The sequence below is a fragment of the Anomaloglossus baeobatrachus genome, chromosome 2 (assembly GCF_048569485.1).
Source record: "Anomaloglossus baeobatrachus isolate aAnoBae1 chromosome 2, aAnoBae1.hap1, whole genome shotgun sequence".
Lineage (NCBI taxonomy): Eukaryota > Metazoa > Chordata > Amphibia > Anura > Aromobatidae > Anomaloglossus > Anomaloglossus baeobatrachus.
In genome coordinates, this window is record NC_134354.1 from 462,347,542 (window position 1) to 462,364,927 (window position 17,386).

The 17,386-nt window shown below is 57.8% G+C and overlaps 1 protein-coding gene across 1 annotated transcript in view; it reads right to left on the reverse strand.

Annotated features, from left to right (window-relative positions):
• The window catches only part of CCT6A (chaperonin containing TCP1 subunit 6A), a 134,243-nt gene extending 117,335 nt beyond the window's left edge, over positions 1-16,908 (reverse strand). Inside the window, exons 1-3 of the mRNA XM_075336329.1 lie at positions 16,663-16,908; positions 14,071-14,134; positions 13,813-13,947 (exon numbers count right to left, since the gene is read on the reverse strand). Of these exons, the coding sequence (XP_075192444.1) occupies positions 13,813-13,947; positions 14,071-14,134; positions 16,663-16,799 (336 nt within the window). The 5' untranslated portion in view covers positions 16,800-16,908. The remainder of the gene's footprint in view (positions 1-13,812; positions 13,948-14,070; positions 14,135-16,662) is intronic.
• Positions 16,909-17,386: the final 478 nt, after the last annotated feature.

Here is a 17,386-nt window from a genome sequence, read left to right on the forward strand (position 1 = left end):
AAATGGTTAATTCATGTGTATGTAACGTGAGTATTAATATACTCACCTACCACCACTCTCTCCAGTGTTAAGTGCCAATCTTCTCCTCTGAGTGACACCATCACAACTACGACTAGCTGGCTCGCTGTGTGAGAGCTGGAAGAAGGGAATTTTGTTTACTTACCGTAAATTCCTTTTCTTCTAGCTCCAATTGGGAGACCCAGACAATTGGGTGTATAGCTACTGCCTCCGGAGGCCACACAAAGTATTACACTTAAAAGTGTAAAGCCCCTCCCCTCTGCTATACACCCTCCCGTGCATCACGGGCTCCTCAGTTTTGGTGCAAAAGCAGGAAGGAGGAAACTTATAAATTGGTCTAAGGCAGGGGTGGGGAACCTCCGGCCCGCGGGCCGCATGCGGCCCGCCATGACCTTTTATGTGGCCCCCGGGCAGATTCCCGGGGGAGGCAGTGCTCGTGCTGTCACCGCAGTTTGCTGCCGCCGGCCCTTTAAATCCACACATTGCTGTTTGTGCTGCAATGTGTTCTCCCGTCGGCCAGTGCCAATTGTGGGCGGGTCTACAGCAGCCTCAGCTTCCTGCCTTGTGTGCACGCCCCCTGCCCTCCGGAGATCAGTGCCTGCCTTCTCCTTCTGATGCAGTGTGTCCGGCTCCTGCACTCCGGTGATGTGAATGCAATGCTGCTGTGAGTCCAGCGCCGACCCTCTGCTGCTATGTGCCCTGCCCAATGCTTTGTGCCTCCCCACACCAGTTCTGTAAACCCTCTCCCCCAGAGTTGCATGAAACTCTCAGCGCAGTGTGGCCCCCAATGTCCTGTGTGCACCCCTCCCCCAGTCCTGTGTGCAGCCCCCCAATGTCCTGTGTGCAGCCCATCACCCAGTAGTCCTGTTTGCACCCCCCCCAATCCTGTGTGCACCCCTCCCCCAGTCCTGTGTGCACCCCCACACAATCCTATGTGCAGCCCATCACCCAGTCCTGTGTGCACCCCCCAGTCCTGTGTGCACCCCCCAATCCTGTGTGCGCCCCCCCAATCCTGTGTGCGCCCCCCCCAGTCCTGTGTGCGCCCCCCCCAGTCCTGTGTGCGCCCCCCCCAGTCCTGTGTGCGCCCCCCCCAGTCCTGTGTGCGCCCCCCCCAGTCCTGTGTGCGCCCCCCCCAGTCCTGTGTGCGCCCCCCCCAGTCCTGTGTGCGCCCCCCCCAGTCCTGTGTGCGCCCCCCCCAGTCCTGTGTGCGCCCCCCCCAGTCCTGTGTGCGCCCCCCCCAGTCCTGTGTGCGCCCCCCCCAGTCCTGTGTGCGCCCCCCCCAGTCCTGTGTGCGCCCCCCCCAGTCCTGTGTGCGCCCCCCCCAGTCCTGTGTGCGCCCCCCCCAGTCCTGTGTGCGCCCCCCCCAGTCCTGTGTGCGCCCCCCCCAGTCCTGTGTGCGCCCCCCCCAGTCCTGTGTGCGCCCCCCCAGTCCTGTGTGCGCCCCCCCAGTCGTGAGTGCCTCCCCCACAGTGATGTCTGTGCCTCCCCCACAGTGATGTCTGTGCCTCCCCCACAGTGATGTCTGTGCCTCCCCCACAGTGATGTCTGTGCCTCCCCCACAGTGATGTCTGTGCCTCCCCCACAGTGATGTCTGTGCCTCCCCCACAGTGATGTCTGTGCCTCCCCCACAGTGATGTCTGTGCCTCCCCCACAGTGATGTCTGTGCCTCCCCCACAGTGATGTCTGTGCCTCCCCCACAGTGATGTCTGTGCCTCCCCCACAGTGATGTCTGTGCCTCCCCCACAGTGATGTCTGTGCCTCCCCCACAGTGATGTCTGTGCCTCCCCCACAGTGATGTCTGTGCCTCCCCCACAGTGATGTCTGTGCCTCCCCCACAGTGATGTCTGTGCCTCCCCCACAGTGATGTCTGTGCCTCCCCCACAGTGATGTCTGTGCCTCCCCCACAGTGATGTCTGTGCCTCCCCCACAGTGATGTCTGTGCCTCCCCCACAGTGGTGTCTGTGCCTCCCCCACAGTGGTGTCTGTGCCTCCCCCACAGTGGTGTCTGTGCCTCCCCCACAGTGGTGTCTGTGCCTCCCCCACAGTGGTGTCTGTGCCTCCCCCACAGTGGTGTCTGTGCCTCCCCCACAGTGGTGTCTGTGCCTTCCCCACAGTGGTGTCTGTGCCCCCAGCCCCTCCAGTGGTGTCTGTGCCCCCAGCCCCTCCAGTGGTGTCTGTGCCCCCAGCCCCTCCAGTGGTGTCTGTGCCCCCAGCCCCTCCAGTGGTGTCTGTGCCCCCAGCCCCTCCAGTGGTGTCTGTGCCCCCAGCCCCTCCAGTGGTGTCTGTGCCCCCAGCCCCTCCAGTGGTGTCTGTGCCCCCAGCCCCTCCAGTGGTGTCTGTGCCCCCAGCCCCTCCAGTGGTGTCTGTGCCCCCAGCCCCTCCAGTGGTGTCTGTGCCCCCAGCCCCTCCAGTGGTGTCTGTGCCCCCAGCCCCTCCAGTGGTGTCTGTGCCCCCAGCCCCTCCAGTGATGTCTGTGCCTCCCCCACAGTGATGTCTGTGCCTCCCCCACAGTGATGTCTGTGCCTCCCCCACAGTGATGTCTGTGCCTCCCCCACAGTGATGTCTGTGCCTCCCCCACAGTGATGTCTGTGCCTCCCCCACAGTGATGTCTGTGCCTCCCCCACAGTGATGTCTGTGCCTCCCCCACAGTGATGTCTGTGCCTCCCCCACAGTGATGTCTGTGCCTCCCCCACAGTGATGTCTGTGCCTCCCCCACAGTGATGTCTGTGCCTCCCCCACAGTGGTGTCTGTGCCTCCCCCACAGTGGTGTCTGTGCCTCCCCCACAGTGGTGTCTGTGCCTTCCCCACAGTGGTGTCTGTGCCTTCCCCACAGTGGTGTCTGTGCCCCCAGCCCCTCCAGTGGTGTCTGTGCCCCCAGCCCCTCCAGTGGTGTCTGTGCCCCCAGCCCCTCCAGTGGTGTCTGTGCCCCCAGCCCCTCCAGTGGTGTCTGTGCCCCCAGCCCCTCCAGTGGTGTCTGTGCCCCCAGCCCCTCCAGTGGTGTCTGTGCCCCCAGCCCCTCCAGTGGTGTCTGTGCCCCCAGCCCCTCCAGTGGTGTCTGTGCCCCCAGCCCCTCCAGTGGTGTCTGTGCCCCCAGCCCCTCCAGTGGTGTCTGTGCCCCCAGCCCCTCCAGTGGTGTCTGTGCCCCCAGCCCCTCCAGTGGTGTCTGTGCCCCCAGCCCCTCCAGTGGTGTCTGTGCCCCCAGCCCCTCCAGTGGTGTCTGTGCCCCCAGCCCCTCCAGTGGTGTCTGTGCCCCCAGCCCCTCCAGTGGTGTCTGTGCCCCCAGCCCCTCCAGTGGTGTCTGTGCCCCCAGCCCCTCCAGTGGTGTCTGTGCCCCCAGCCCCTCCAGTGGTGTCTGTGCCCCCAGCCCCTCCAGTGGTGTCTGTGCCCCCAGCCCCTCCAGTGGTGTCTGTGCCCCCAGCCCCTCCAGTGGTGTCTGTGCCCCCAGCCCCTCCAGTGGTGTCTGTGCCCCCAGCCCCTCCAGTGGTGTCTGTGCCCCCAGCCCCTCCAGTGGTGTCTGTGCCCCCAGCCCCTCCAGTGGTGTCTGTGCCCCCAGCCCCTCCAGTGGTGTCTGTGCCCCCAGCCCCTCCAGTGGTGTCTGTGCCCCCAGCCCCTCCAGTGGTGTCTGTGCCCCCAGCCCCTCCAGTGGTGTCTGTGCCCCCAGCCCCTCCAGTGGTGTCTGTGCCCCCAGCCCCTCCAGTGGTGTCTGTGCCCCCAGCCCCTCCAGTGGTGTCTGTGCCCCCAGCCCCTCCAGTGGTGTCTGTGCCCCCAGCCCCTCCAGTGGTGTCTGTGCCCCCAGCCCCTCCAGTGGTGTCTGTGCCCCCAGCCCCTCCAGTGGTGTCTGTGCCCCCAGCCCCTCCAGTGGTGTCTGTGCCCCCAGCCCCTCCAGTGGTGTCTGTGCCCCCAGCCCCTCCAGTGGTGTCTGTGCCCCCAGCCCCTCCAGTGGTGTCTGTGCCCCCAGCCCCTCCAGTGGTGTCTGTGCCCCCAGCCCCTCCAGTGGTGTCTGTGCCCCCAGCCCCTCCAGTGGTGTCTGTGCCCCCAGCCCCTCCAGTGGTGTCTGTGCCCCCAGCCCCTCCAGTGGTGTCTGTGCCCCCAGCCCCTCCAGTGGTGTCTGTGCCCCCAGCCCCTCCAGTGGTGTCTGTGCCCCCAGCCCCTCCAGTGGTGTCTGTGCCCCCAGCCCCTCCAGTGGTGTCTGTGCCCCCAGCCCCTCCAGTGGTGTCTGTGCCCCCAGCCCCTCCAGTGGTGTCTGTGCCCCCAGCCCCTCCAGTGGTGTCTGTGCCCCCAGCCCCTCCAGTGGTGTCTGTGCCCCCAGCCCCTCCAGTGGTGTCTGTGCCCCCAGCCCCTCCAGTGGTGTCTGTGCCCCCAGCCCCTCCAGTGGTGTCTGTGCCCCCAGCCCCTCCAGTGGTGTCTGTGCCCCCAGCCCCTCCAGTGGTGTCTGTGCCCCCAGCCCCTCCAGTGGTGTCTGTGCCCCCAGCCCCTCCAGTGGTGTCTGTGCCCCCAGCCCCTCCAGTGGTGTCTGTGCCCCCAGCCCCTCCAGTGGTGTCTGTGCCCCCAGCCCCTCCAGTGGTGTCTGTGCCCCCAGCCCCTCCAGTGGTGTCTGTGCCCCCAGCCCCTCCAGTGGTGTCTGTGCCCCCAGCCCCTCCAGTGGTGTCTGTGCCCCCAGCCCCTCCAGTGGTGTCTGTGCCCCCAGCCCCTCCAGTGGTGTCTGTGCCCCCAGCCCCTCCAGTGGTGTCTGTGCCCCCAGCCCCTCCAGTGGTGTCTGTGCCCCCAGCCCCTCCAGTGGTGTCTGTGCCCCCAGCCCCTCCAGTGGTGTCTGTGCCCCCAGCCCCTCCAGTGGTGTCTGTGCCCCCAGCCCCTCCAGTGGTGTCTGTGCCCCCAGCCCCTCCAGTGGTGTCTGTGCCCCCAGCCCCTCCAGTGGTGTCTGTGCCCCCAGCCCCTCCAGTGGTGTCTGTGCCCCCAGCCCCTCCAGTGGTGTCTGTGCCCCCAGCCCCTCCAGTGGTGTCTGTGCCCCCAGCCCCTCCAGTGGTGTCTGTGCCCCCAGCCCCTCCAGTGGTGTCTGTGCCCCCAGCCCCTCCAGTGGTGTCTGTGCCCCCAGCCCCTCCAGTGGTGTCTGTGCCCCCAGCCCCTCCAGTGGTGTCTGTGCCCCCAGCCCCTCCAGTGGTGTCTGTGCCCCCAGCCCCTCCAGTGGTGTCTGTGCCCCCAGCCCCTCCAGTGGTGTCTGTGCCCCCAGCCCCTCCAGTGGTGTCTGTGCCCCCAGCCCCTCCAGTGGTGTCTGTGCCCCCAGCCCCTCCAGTGGTGTCTGTGCCCCCAGCCCCTCCAGTGGTGTCTGTGCCCCCAGCCCCTCCAGTGGTGTCTGTGCCCCCAGCCCCTCCAGTGGTGTCTGTGCCCCCAGCCCCTCCAGTGGTGTCTGTGCCCCCAGCCCCTCCAGTGGTGTCTGTGCCCCCAGCCCCTCGTGTGGTGTCTGTGCCCCCAGCCCCTCCAGTGGTGTCTGTGCCCCCAGCCCCTCGTGTGGTGTCTGTGCCCCCAGCCCCGCGTGTGGTGTCTGTGCCCCCAGCCCCGCGTGTGGTGTCTGTGCCCCCAGCCCCGCGTGTGGTGTCTGTGCCCCCAGCCCCGCGTGTGGTGTCTGTGCCCCCAGCCCCGCGTGTGGTGTCTGTGCCCCCAGCCCCGCGTGTGGTGTCTGTGCCCCCAGCCCCATGCCCCCAGTTAATTAATTGCTTCACCCAATATAGCAGGGTCATTTAAACATTGATAATTTTGTGCGGCCCCCGAAGGTTGGTAGAAGTTTCCAAATGGCCCCCGACAGAAAAAAGGTTCCCCACCCCTGGTCTAAGGTAAATTCAATCCGAAGGATGTTCGGAGAACTGAAAACCATAACCAAGAACAATTCAACATGAACCACATGTGTACACAAAAAAACAGCCCGAAGGGAACAGGGGCGGGTGCTGGGTCTCCCAATTGGAGCTAGAAGAAAAGGAATTTACGGTAAGTAAACAAAATTCCCTTCTTCTTTGTCGCTCCATTGGGAGACCCAGACAATTGGGACGTCCAAAAGCAGTCCCTGGGTGGGTAAAAGAATACCTCGGTAAAAGAGCCGTAAAACGGCTCCTTCCTTACAGGTGGGCAACCGCCGCCTGAAGGACTCGCCTACCTAAGCTGGCATCTGCCGAAGCGTAGGTATGCACCTGATAGTGTTTCGTGAAAGTGTGCAGACTCGACCAGGTAGCCGCCTGACACACCTGCTGAGCCGTAGCCTGGTGCAGCAACGCCCAGGACGCACCCACGGCTCTGGCAGAATGGGCCTTCAGCCCTGAAGGAACCGGAAGCCCAGCAGAACGGTAGGCTTCAAGAATTGAATCCTTGATCCACCGAGCCAAGGTTGACTTGGACGCCTGCGACCCTTTACGCTGGCCAGCGACAGGGCCAAGAGCGCATCCGAGCGGCGCAGGGGCGCCGTAGGAGAAATGTAGGGTGTGAGTGCTCTCACCAGATCTAACAAGTGCAAATCCTTTTCACGTTGGTGAACCGGATGAGGACAAAAGAAGGTAAGAAGATATCCTGATTGAGATGAAAAGGGGATACCACCTTCGGGAGAAATTCCGGAACCGGACGCAGAACCACCTTGTCCTGGCGAAACACCAGGAATGGGGGCTTAGCATGACAGCGCTGCTATGTCAGACACTCTGTGGAGTGACGTGACTGCCACTAGGAAGACCACCTTCTGCGAAAGGCGTGAAAGAGAAATATCCCTCATTGGCTCGAAGAGTGGTTTCTGAAGAGCCGGTATCACCCTGTTCAGATCCCAGGGTTCTAGCTGACGCTTGTAAGGAGGGACTATGTGGCAAACCCCCTGCAGGAACGTGCGTACCTGAGGAAGCCTGGCTAGACGCTTTTGAAGAAACACAGAAAGCGCCGAAACTTGTCCCTTAAGGGAACCGAGAGACAACCCCTTTTCCATTCCGGATTGAAGGAAGGAAAGAAAAGTGGGCAAGGTGAATGGCCAGAGAGTAAAACCCTGATCAGAGCACCAGGATAAGAAGATCTTCCACGCCCTGTGGTAGATCTTGGCGGACGTTGGTTTCCTGGCCTGTCTCATAGTGGCAATGACCTCTTGAGATAACCCTGAAGACGCTAGGATCCAGGACTCAATGGCCACGCAGTCAGGTTGAGGGCCGAATTCAGATGGAAAAATGGCCCTTGAGACAGCAAGTCTGGCCGGTCAGGTGGTGTCCACGGTTGGCCTACCGTGAGATGCCACAGATCCGGGTACCACGACCTCCTCGGCCAGTCTGGAGCGACGAGGATGGCGCGGCGGCAGTCGGATCTGATCTTGCGTAACACTCTGGGCAGCATCGCCAGAGGAGGAAATACATAAGGCAGTTGAAACTGCGACCAATCCTGAACTAATGCGTCTGCCGCCAGAGCTCTGTGATCTTGAGAACGTGCCATGAATGCCGGGACCTTGTTGTTGTGCCGGGACGCCATTAGGTCGACGTCCGGCTTCCCCCAGCGGCAACAAATCTCTTGAAACACGTCCGGGTGAAGAGACCATTCCCCTGCGTCCATGCCCTGGCGACTGAGAAAGACTGCTTCCCGGTTTTCTATGCCCGGGATGTGAACTGCGGAGATGGTGGAGGCTGTGGCTTACACCCACAGCAGAATCCGCCGGACTTCCTGGAAGGCTTGCCGACTGCGTGTGCCGCCTTGGTGGTTGATGTATGCCACCGCCGTGGCGTTGTCCGACTGAATTCGGATCTGCCTGCCTTCCAGCCATGGCTGGAACGCCTTTAGGGCTAGATACACTGCCCTTACCTCCAGAACATTGATCTGGAGGGAGGACTCAGGCTGAGTCCAGATATCGGTGTCAATTTTGACTTTGGGAAATTGATGATCCACCCGAATCTCTGGAGAGTCTCCAGAGTAATGTTCAGGCTGTGTTGGCATGCCACCCGAGAGGGGGCCTTGACCAGCAGATTGTCTAAGTAAGGGATCACCGAGTGTCCCTGAGAGTGTAGGACTGCTACCACCATTGGCATGACCTTGGTGAAGACCCGTGGGGCTGTCGCCAGGCCGAAAGTTAGTGCCACAAACTGAAGGTGTTCGTCCCCTATGGCGAATCGCAGGAAGCGCTGATGCTCTGGTGCAATAGGCACGTGGAGATAGCATCAATCGACATCAGGGATGCCTAGGAAGTCTCCTTGGGCCATCAAGGCGATGGCAAAGCGGAGAGATTCCTTCCGGAACCGTCAGGTTCTCTGTCCGTTGAGCAGAGTGAAGTCCAGAACGGGGCGGAGTGATCCGTCCTATCCGGTACCACGACCAAGCTGGAGTAAAAAGCCGCGACTACGTTCTTGAAGGGGAACGAGGATCGCAACTCCTCCTGCCTCGGGGGACGGAGATGCTCTGAAGAAACGAGTCGGAGGACGAGAACTGAGCTCTATCCTGTGACCGTAAGACAGAATGTCTCTTTCATCGGTCTTGGACATGTGGGGACCACTCCCCTGACCTGGACCGCCATGCAGAAGAGGTTCTCTGGCTCTTCTGTGGCCCGTTGGACGATGAGGAATTGGACCTAGCTGAGGGTGCTGAGGTCCCTTTGGTTTGGGCTGGGTAGGCACGAGTCCTTGCGGACTGCCACCAGAGAGGCGGATGCTACCGCTGTGCGGCTGGCCGAATCCAGGACAGCATGCACGGCGGAGGATGAAAATACCACCGCCTGAGGCGTCAAAGACGCTAATTGCGGAGCAGAGTATGACCGCATTACTCTCAGACAGAGCAGCTGAGATAGCCTGGAGTGCCCACCCCTGCAAAGGCTGGGGCAACGGACGCGCCTATGGCTACATAGATGAATCTCATTAGGAGTTCTATCTGTCTGTCCGTGGCATTCTTGAGCGTGGAACCGTCAGCCACTGCTACTACTGATCTAGCCGCCAGTCAAGGGACTGGAGGGCACCTTGTGACACTGAGGCCAACCCTTAACAACGTCAGAGGGGAAGGGACAACGTGTGTTATTAGGCGTTCAGTAAAACGCTTGTCCGGGAAGGTGTGCTTCTGGACAGCATCTGTGAAGCCTTGAGAGTCACTTCCGGACAGAGTCCTGGGTTGCGACCTCCGCCCCATCCTCTAGAGAGTCCTCAAGCTGAGACCCTTGATGAAGTCGGGGGCAGATTTTAAGCAAGGCTGCTTAGCCGGACTGGGACTGCGGTTCGTGCTGGAGTCCACCTGTAATAACTAGAGGCCACCCCAGGAGCACGCTTCGTCGCAGACCGATAGAGGCCTGGGGTGATCCCGCAGTGCCCGGGGCCTGTGTAAGGGGCCGGTCTGGACTGTAAACTCCTAGTCTCTTAGCAGACCATTTGTCCATAGCCTGAGCCATGGATAGTGAAAATGATTCAGAGAGTTTCCCAGCAAAAAGCTGCAACTCTGTCCCTGCCTGGACAGGGAACACCGGCGGAGCTCAACCAGTGCCCCCGGCTCCGGCTGAGCGAGTGCCACATGGCCCGAGCAATGCTCACAGTGTACAGTCGAACTGTGAAACTGCATACAAACATTATATATCCATATATACAGTTCAGCACTCTAGGGGGCCCAGCACCGAGAAGAAGCCCCCTGGCGTACCGACCCTGAAGCAGTATGTGCTGCTTAAAAACATGGCTGTCGGCGTATACAGTGGAGGGGGGAGCCGTGGGCGTAACCCCGAAAGTGCGGGAATCTGGTGCCCCGAGTGAAACGTGAGGGGGGCGGAGGACAGCCGAGTGTGCTCCAGCCCTCACTGTCAGCCTCCGACTGACCGTCCCGCCCTTCCCCCTGACTGGCAGGGCCGGGGCGGGAGTTTAAGGCGCTAGGCCGCAAAAGCCGGGAGCTAAAGTTAAAAACCGCGGCCGGCCAGCAGGCGCGGTCAGCGCGGTAGTCGCCAAGTCTGAGGCCAAGGTGCTCCCTGCACCGTCCCCAAGGGGACACTGAGTACCTTGCGGGGATCAGCTCCGTAGCGTGATTAGTGAGGGGGGCGGAGGACAGCGAAGTGTGCTCCGGCCCTCACTGTCGGCGTCAGCCCGACTGTCCCGCCCTTCCCCCTGACTGGCAGGTCCGGGGGCGGGAGTTTAAGGCACTAGGCCGCGAAAGCCGGGTGCTAAAGTTAAACACCGCGGCCGGCCGGCAGGCGCGGTAGTACCGTACCAACCCCGCAGTCGCTGCCAAATCTGCCAAGGTGCTCCATGCACCGTCCCCACGGGGACACTGAGTACCTCTGTGCCGTAGAGTGCTTAGTGAGGGGGACGGAGGACAGCAAGTGTGCTCCAGCTCTCACTGTCGGCGTTAGACCGACCGTCCCGCCCTTCCTCCTGACTGGCAGGGCCGGGGGCGGGAGTGAAAAGGCACTAGGCCGCAGAAGCCGGGAACTAAAGTTAAAAACCGTGGCCGGCCGGCAGGCACGGTCGGCGCAGTAGTCCCGGCGTCATACGAATCACCTCAGGCGCTGCAGCGTCTGAGGCCAAGGTGCTCTATGCACCGTCCCCAAGGGGACACAGAGTACCTGTAGATGCAGGGCCCTGTCCCTGATGGTACTCCGTCTCCTGTCCGGCAGAATCCCACAGGGGCTGCGGAGGGAGGCCGGTCCCAGTGGCTGGATGACCGGATAGGATCCCACTTCACCCAGAGCCCATAAAGGATGGGGAAGGAAAACAGCATGTGGCTCCTGCCTGTGTACCCGCAATGGGTACCTCAACCTTAACAGCACCGCCGACTCAGTGGGGTGAGAAGGGAGCATGCTGGGGGCCCTGTTATGGGCCCTCTTTTCTTCCATCCGATATAGTCAGCAGCTGCTGCTGACCAAATTGTGGAGCTTGCGTGGATGTGTGCCTCCTTCGCACAAAGCATAAAAACTGAGGAGCCCGTGATGCACGGGAGGGTGTATAGCAGAGGGGAGGGGTTTACACTTTTAAGTGTAATACTTTGTGTGGCCTCCGGAGGCAGTAGCTATACACCCAATTGTCTGGGTCTCCCAATGGAGCGACAAAGAAATATCTTTTACAAGATACCGTATTTTTTGGATTATAAGACGCACTTTTCCTCCCAAAAATTTGGGAGGAAAATGAGGGGTGCGTCTTAAAATCCGAATATAGCTTACCGGGGCGATGATGGAGAGGGGTCACTGGAGGCAGGACAATATTGTGCTGCTCAGTTCGGCGCGGCTTTGTGCAGCGGCCGACACGCCACTGTGCAGCGGCCAACGCAGATCTGTGGGGTAGCCGGCGCGGCTCTGTGCGGCGGCCAGTGTGGCGGCTCTGTGCCGCGGCCGGCACAGATCTGTGGGGTAGCCGGCACAGATCTGTGCGGCCGTCGGTGCGACTCTGTGCCGCGGCCGGCGCAGATCTGTGGGGTAGCCGGCGCAGCTCTGTGCCGCGGCCGGCGTGGCTCGGCGAGGTTCTGAACGGCCGCTCGGTGCTGCCTGGAAAGGCTCTGTGCCGCGGCCTGCGCTGCTGTGTGCTGGTGCTCAAGATATCAGTGGCAAGTTCTTCAAATAATGGCGCCCATAGTTGGCGCATGCGCAGATTGAGCTCTCGGCTCAAGCTCCCATCTGCGCAAGCGCCGACTGCGGCCGCCATTTCCTTGAAGCCCGCACCGCAGACCTCTTTAGAATGGCCAGTGCCCGCAGCGAGCACTAGCACACAGCAGCGCCAGCCGCCCCAGCACACAACAGCGCCGGACACCCCAGCACGGCTCCGCAGTGAGCATCTGGGCCCCCCTCTGCACTGCCCGTAGCATGGACCTGCTCCACCACTGCTGCTGCCCCCCCCACCGGTAAGACACCGGATTATAAAACAGACGCCAGATTTTTTAATTTTTTTAGCTCTAAATTTGGGGTGCGTCTTATAATCCGGTGCATCTTATAAAACGAAAAATACAATAAATCTATGGAGCCTCGTTCTCACTCTCCATAGATTTACATTCTAAGAGTCTCTTCCAGGTCACGTAGAACACAGCGTGATCCAGAGTCTGCAGAGCGGTGACGTCACTGAGCATGAGAGCACAACGGCGCAAGATACCAGAGAGCGGTGTTAGGGGAGTATATCAATACACACTACTGTACATTACATGCACATATACACAATAAATAAAACACCTTAATGGGAGGGCTTTCTTTTACAAACGTGGACACCAATCACGTAATATAGGCTGACTTTGCAATTTTACATGACATGTAACATTTGGGGTCCACTTCTCTAAAAAATGGAAAACTCCATTAAAAGTGTAAGATAAAAAGGAAATATATGAATTAGGCTATGTTCACACACTGCGTTTTTCACCTGCGTTTTTGGTCCGTTTTTGCTGCAGAAATTTCTTGAGAAATTCTTGTAACCTTTCTGCAGACATTCCCCAGCAAAACCTATGGCAAAAAAAATTAGCTGTGCGCACACTGCGTTTTTTTCTTAAGAAAATTCTTTCAGTAGATTTTCTTAAGAAAAAGAATGAGCATGTCACTTCTTTTCTGCAGCTAACTGCGTTTTTTGCCATATATAATTGGCACAATAACGCAGGGAGCAACCAGCGGAAAAAAACGCACCAAAAACGCACCGAAAACGCACCGAAAACGCGGCAAAAACGCAGGTGCGTTTTTGGTGCGTTTTTTAACACAGGTGCACTCTTAAGAAATTTCTTAAGAAATTTCTTAAGAAAAATCATTTTTCTAGTGTGAACATAGCCTTAATGTGACTAAATAGAATAAAGGTCAGTGCTCTCCACGGTCATACATTCATGTAGGAGGCACAGTCATGGTTGGGCTATGTTCACACACTGCATTTTTTTTGAGTGCATCTTTTTCCTGTGGTCTCAGAAAATGCAGCTTGTGGCCCAAAAACCGCATGACGTTTTGCCGGGTTTTTGTTAATGCGTTTTCTAGAGGAGAAAAAAAAAAAATTTATAGGACAGGATAATTAGCTAGCACATAGCTAATAAGAAAGAACAGATGGAAAGAAATAACAAAAAAGCAATAGCTAGCTTGGCCAGTTTTTTTTAATTTTTTTTTGTTAAAATTAAAGAAAAAAAAATTATGACATGGGGGTCCCCCCCCCACATTTTTCATATCTAGCACAAGAACACCAGCAGCTACAGGCTGCAACCCTCAGCTGTCTGCTGTACCTTGGCTAGTTATGAAAAATAGGAGGGGATCCAACCCTTTTTTTGCATAAAAAAAAATAAAATAATAAAATTATGTGGGGGCCCAGTCAGACAGCTGTCACTCAGCATGGGGGCACATCTGACTGCAACCAATCACAGCCACCGGTGGGCTGGGGAAACTGTGCATATTCAATGAAGGTAATGAGCAGTCCGGCAAGTGAATGACCGGCCACGGGAGCAGTGTGACAGCCGCTCTGGTGATTCGGTAAGTATGAAGTGCTCGCTCCTACCCCTTTGCGCCAGATTCTGGTCCCCATTGACTTTATGGGAACTGGCATCTAGCCAGATACTAGGGATCAATCCCTTACCAACCCCGAGTCAGCGGGGTATTGATCTTCCAGTCCTACGAAACGCAAAGACAAAACGCATAAAGAATTGACATGCTGCATCTTAGCTGAGTCTTCAAAAATGCAGCCAAGATGCAGCAAAAAAAAAAAAAAAAAAAAAAGATGCACTGTGTGGACAGCAAAATAGAAATCCCAGACTTTGCTGGGAGAAGGAAACACATGCATTTAGGTGCATCTTTGTGACGTCACAAATGTAGTAAAAGATGCAGGGTGTGAACATAGCCTTAGTAAGTTAGGACTCTACAGCTGCAGAATCGACCTTGCCGTGCCCAGGTACCTCGGATATGTAGAGATCAGCCTGCTTGAGCAGTTCTCCAATGATCAACACGTTGGAGGTTGTCCCATCTCCTGTAATGTCGTCTTGAGCGGTGGCTACCTTTGCAATCAATGAGGCAGTTGGATGCTGGATTTGCTAAAAGACAAACAAAAACAAAGTTTAATGCTTAATATATATTAACAGTTAATCCAAACTCCCTGATACTGCCCAATGTGCCTTACACCTGACTACAATAAGCCCACCCACCTACGTACGTACCATTTCATGGAGCAGGACATTGCCGTCCTTGGTAAGCTTGATATCTCCAGCTCCAGAGACCAACCTGCCCAAGAGAAATCAGAGTCAAACAATAGTAGTCCTAACTGATCACCTACCCACAGAATGGGTGATAACGGTATAATCCCTGAGAACGGGGCGGTATTGAGTATGTGCTACCACTGTCCCATTCACTCTATAGGAGTGGTGACCACACATGCTCAGGATAATTGAGGTCCCAGCAGTTGTACCCCTTAGTGATTATACATTTATCATCTATGCTGGGTCCATGAGGATAACTGCTCCTTGCACATAACACATTGACCCTGCCACTCCATGCACTGTCTATGGGGCAGAAGCATCGGACATACACATGCTGGCACTCTGACGTGACACATCTGCAAGCAAAACGGTGACCGGTACCTATCTAATCATCCGTGGATTTCGGGAGGTATGAGGTGGCTCCCAGGGCTCGTGGCCAATGGACCAGTTTCTGTGGGGTGATTAGCACCATCTTTACCAAGCAGCCATCTATACTGGTCTATAGCAGGAGTGGGCAATTAATTCTCCTGAGGGGCCACAGACTGTGACCGGTGTAGAAGGCTGAAATTAGTTCTGCTCAATATTAATATGGTAATTGTTATAATAAATCTGCTCAATATTAACTGTTACAATTCTTAAAGGGAACCAGTCACCAGGATTTCCGTATGTAACCTAAAGCCAGTGCTATACTGGCACCATCAGGCTGATTCTATACATACTTTTAATGGTCAGCTAGGATGTGTAGGTTTTGAAATCCAAAAAAAGTTTATAAAATCAGCTTCTTGAGTGACAGCAGCTGAGGATCAGATAATATCTGGGGGGTATTCATAGTTATCCCCTCCCCCTGTTAGAATTAGCATAAGCATTACATGATTTACTTTGGCTTGCAGGACCTGTGGTGAGGTTACACCCATGTGACCAGAAGGGGCGGGGCCTCAGCCACCAAAAAATGTTGCTTCCTGATATCAGCTTTGTTGGCTGAGGCCCCGCCCCTTCTGGTCACATGGGTGTAACCTCACCAGAGATCCTACAAGCCAAATGTTAAATTGATGGTATTCATAGTTATCCCCTCCCCGTTAGAATTAGCAGATGTAGTATTACTTCTGCTACTTCTAACAGGGGGAGGGGTAACTATGAATACTCCCCCGCTATTATCTGATCCTCAGCTGCTGTCACTTGACTATAGCATGGCAGCGGGTAGAGAACGTCATCCTACAGGATTACAACGTGCACAGAATGCCATCCAACGGGACTATAACGTGCCATTGGGTACAGAACGGCATCCTACAGGATTACAGCATGCCAGTGGGTACAGAATGCCATCCAACGGGCCTATAGCGTGCCAGTGGATACAGAACGTCATCCTACAGCATTACAGTGTGGCAATGTGTACAGAATGGCATCCAACGGGCCTATAGCGTGCCAGTGGGTATAGAACGTCATCCTACAGCATTACAGTGTGCCTGTGGGTACAAAATGGCATCCAACGGGACTATAGCGTGCCAGTGGGTATAGAACGTCATCCTACAGCATTACAGTGTGGCAATGTGTACAGAATGGCATCCAACGGGACTATAGCGTGCCAGTGGGTATAGAACGTCATCCTACAGCATTACAGTGTGGCAATGTGTACAGAATGGCATCCAACGGGACTATAGCGTGCCAGTGGGTATAGAACGTCATCCTACAGCATTACAGTGTGGCAATGTGTACAGAATGGCATCCAACGGGACTATAGCGTGCCAGTGGGTATAGAACGTCATCCTACAGGGTTATAGCATGCCATTGTGTACAGAATGGCATCATACAAGCCTGGGTAATGTTATGAGGACATGCCCCTCCCTGCCCACCAGTGACCCTATAATAATGTGGGCTCAGGGAGCAGTGAAAGTAATAATGCTCACAGTAAGGAGGGAAGTGATAGATCCAGGGCAGGATGACTGCAATTACCATATAAGGCAGAGCCGCTCCATTCAGTGCACAGCGGCCCGGATCTCACACGTTATCGCACACGGAGCCGCCCGGCACTAGCACACGCGTATCGCACACGGAGCCGCCCGGCACTAGCACACGCGTATCGCACACGGAGCCGCCCGGCACTAGCGCACACGGAGCCGCCCGGCACTAGCACACGCGTATCGCACACGGAGCCGCCCGGCACTAGCACACGCGTATCGCACACGGAGCCGCCCGGCACTAGCACACGCGTATCGCACACGGAGCCGCCCGGCACTAGCACACGCGTATCGCACACGGAGCCGCCCGGCACTAGCACACGCGTATCGCACACGGAGCCGCCCGGCACTAGCACACGCGTATCACACACGGAGCCGCCCGGCACTAGCACACGCGTATCACACACGGAGCCGCCCGGCACTAGCACACGCGTATCGCACACGGAGCCGCCCGGCACTAGCACACGCGTATCGCACACGGAGCCGCCCGGCACTAGCACACGCGTATCGCACACGGAGCCGCCCGGCACTAGCACACGCGTATCGCACACGGAGCCGCCCGGCACTAGCACACGCGTATCGCACAGTCCGCCCTTACATCTTCATGGTGCCCTTAGGCCCGAGGTTGGTCCGCAGCACATCCTGGAGCCCGCGGGCCGCGCTGATGTTGACGGAGAGAGCCGCATGTGCCCGGGCTACCTCGGCTTTCGGGTTCAGGGCTTTGACGGCCGCCATTGTGGAGGAGCAGGGGCTGAGGAGAGGAGTCCGCGCGGCACACAATGACCAAGCCCCGGCCTCCTGCACGCCGCGATCGCAAGAGAATGGGGCCGGCGCTTCCAGAACAATCTAGCATGCTCGGCCAGCAATCCCCGCCCACAGGCCTAGGTAATTGGCAGAGGGATAGTTCCTGCTCCATGATTGGCTACTGCGCAGCCTAATCTCGCGAGAGTCGTAGTAAACGTTATAACCGTCTGGAAGCAGCGGCCCTCCCAGTGTTCTTACCGGCCGCTCACATTGGGTCCGCTGTACTAAGTTGCTTCTAATGGCGGCTACACCCGCCTGTGTCCATAGTGGCGGGGACACGGCGGGCTCTGGTATCACTTCCTGCACGGCCGCTTCCAGGCTTATAGCGGGTTGGGGCAGTTGCTGCACATGCGGCCTAGCACGTGTCGTGTCAGCCAGACCTGGAATGCTGAAAGTTTCCCATAGCAACTGATCACATACAGCCCAGTGCACAGGGGGTTTAGGTTTCGTACCCGAAACCTGAACAGTCCTGGTAAATGCGGGACTGGACGCCTGTGGGATCACCGCTCCGCTGTGCA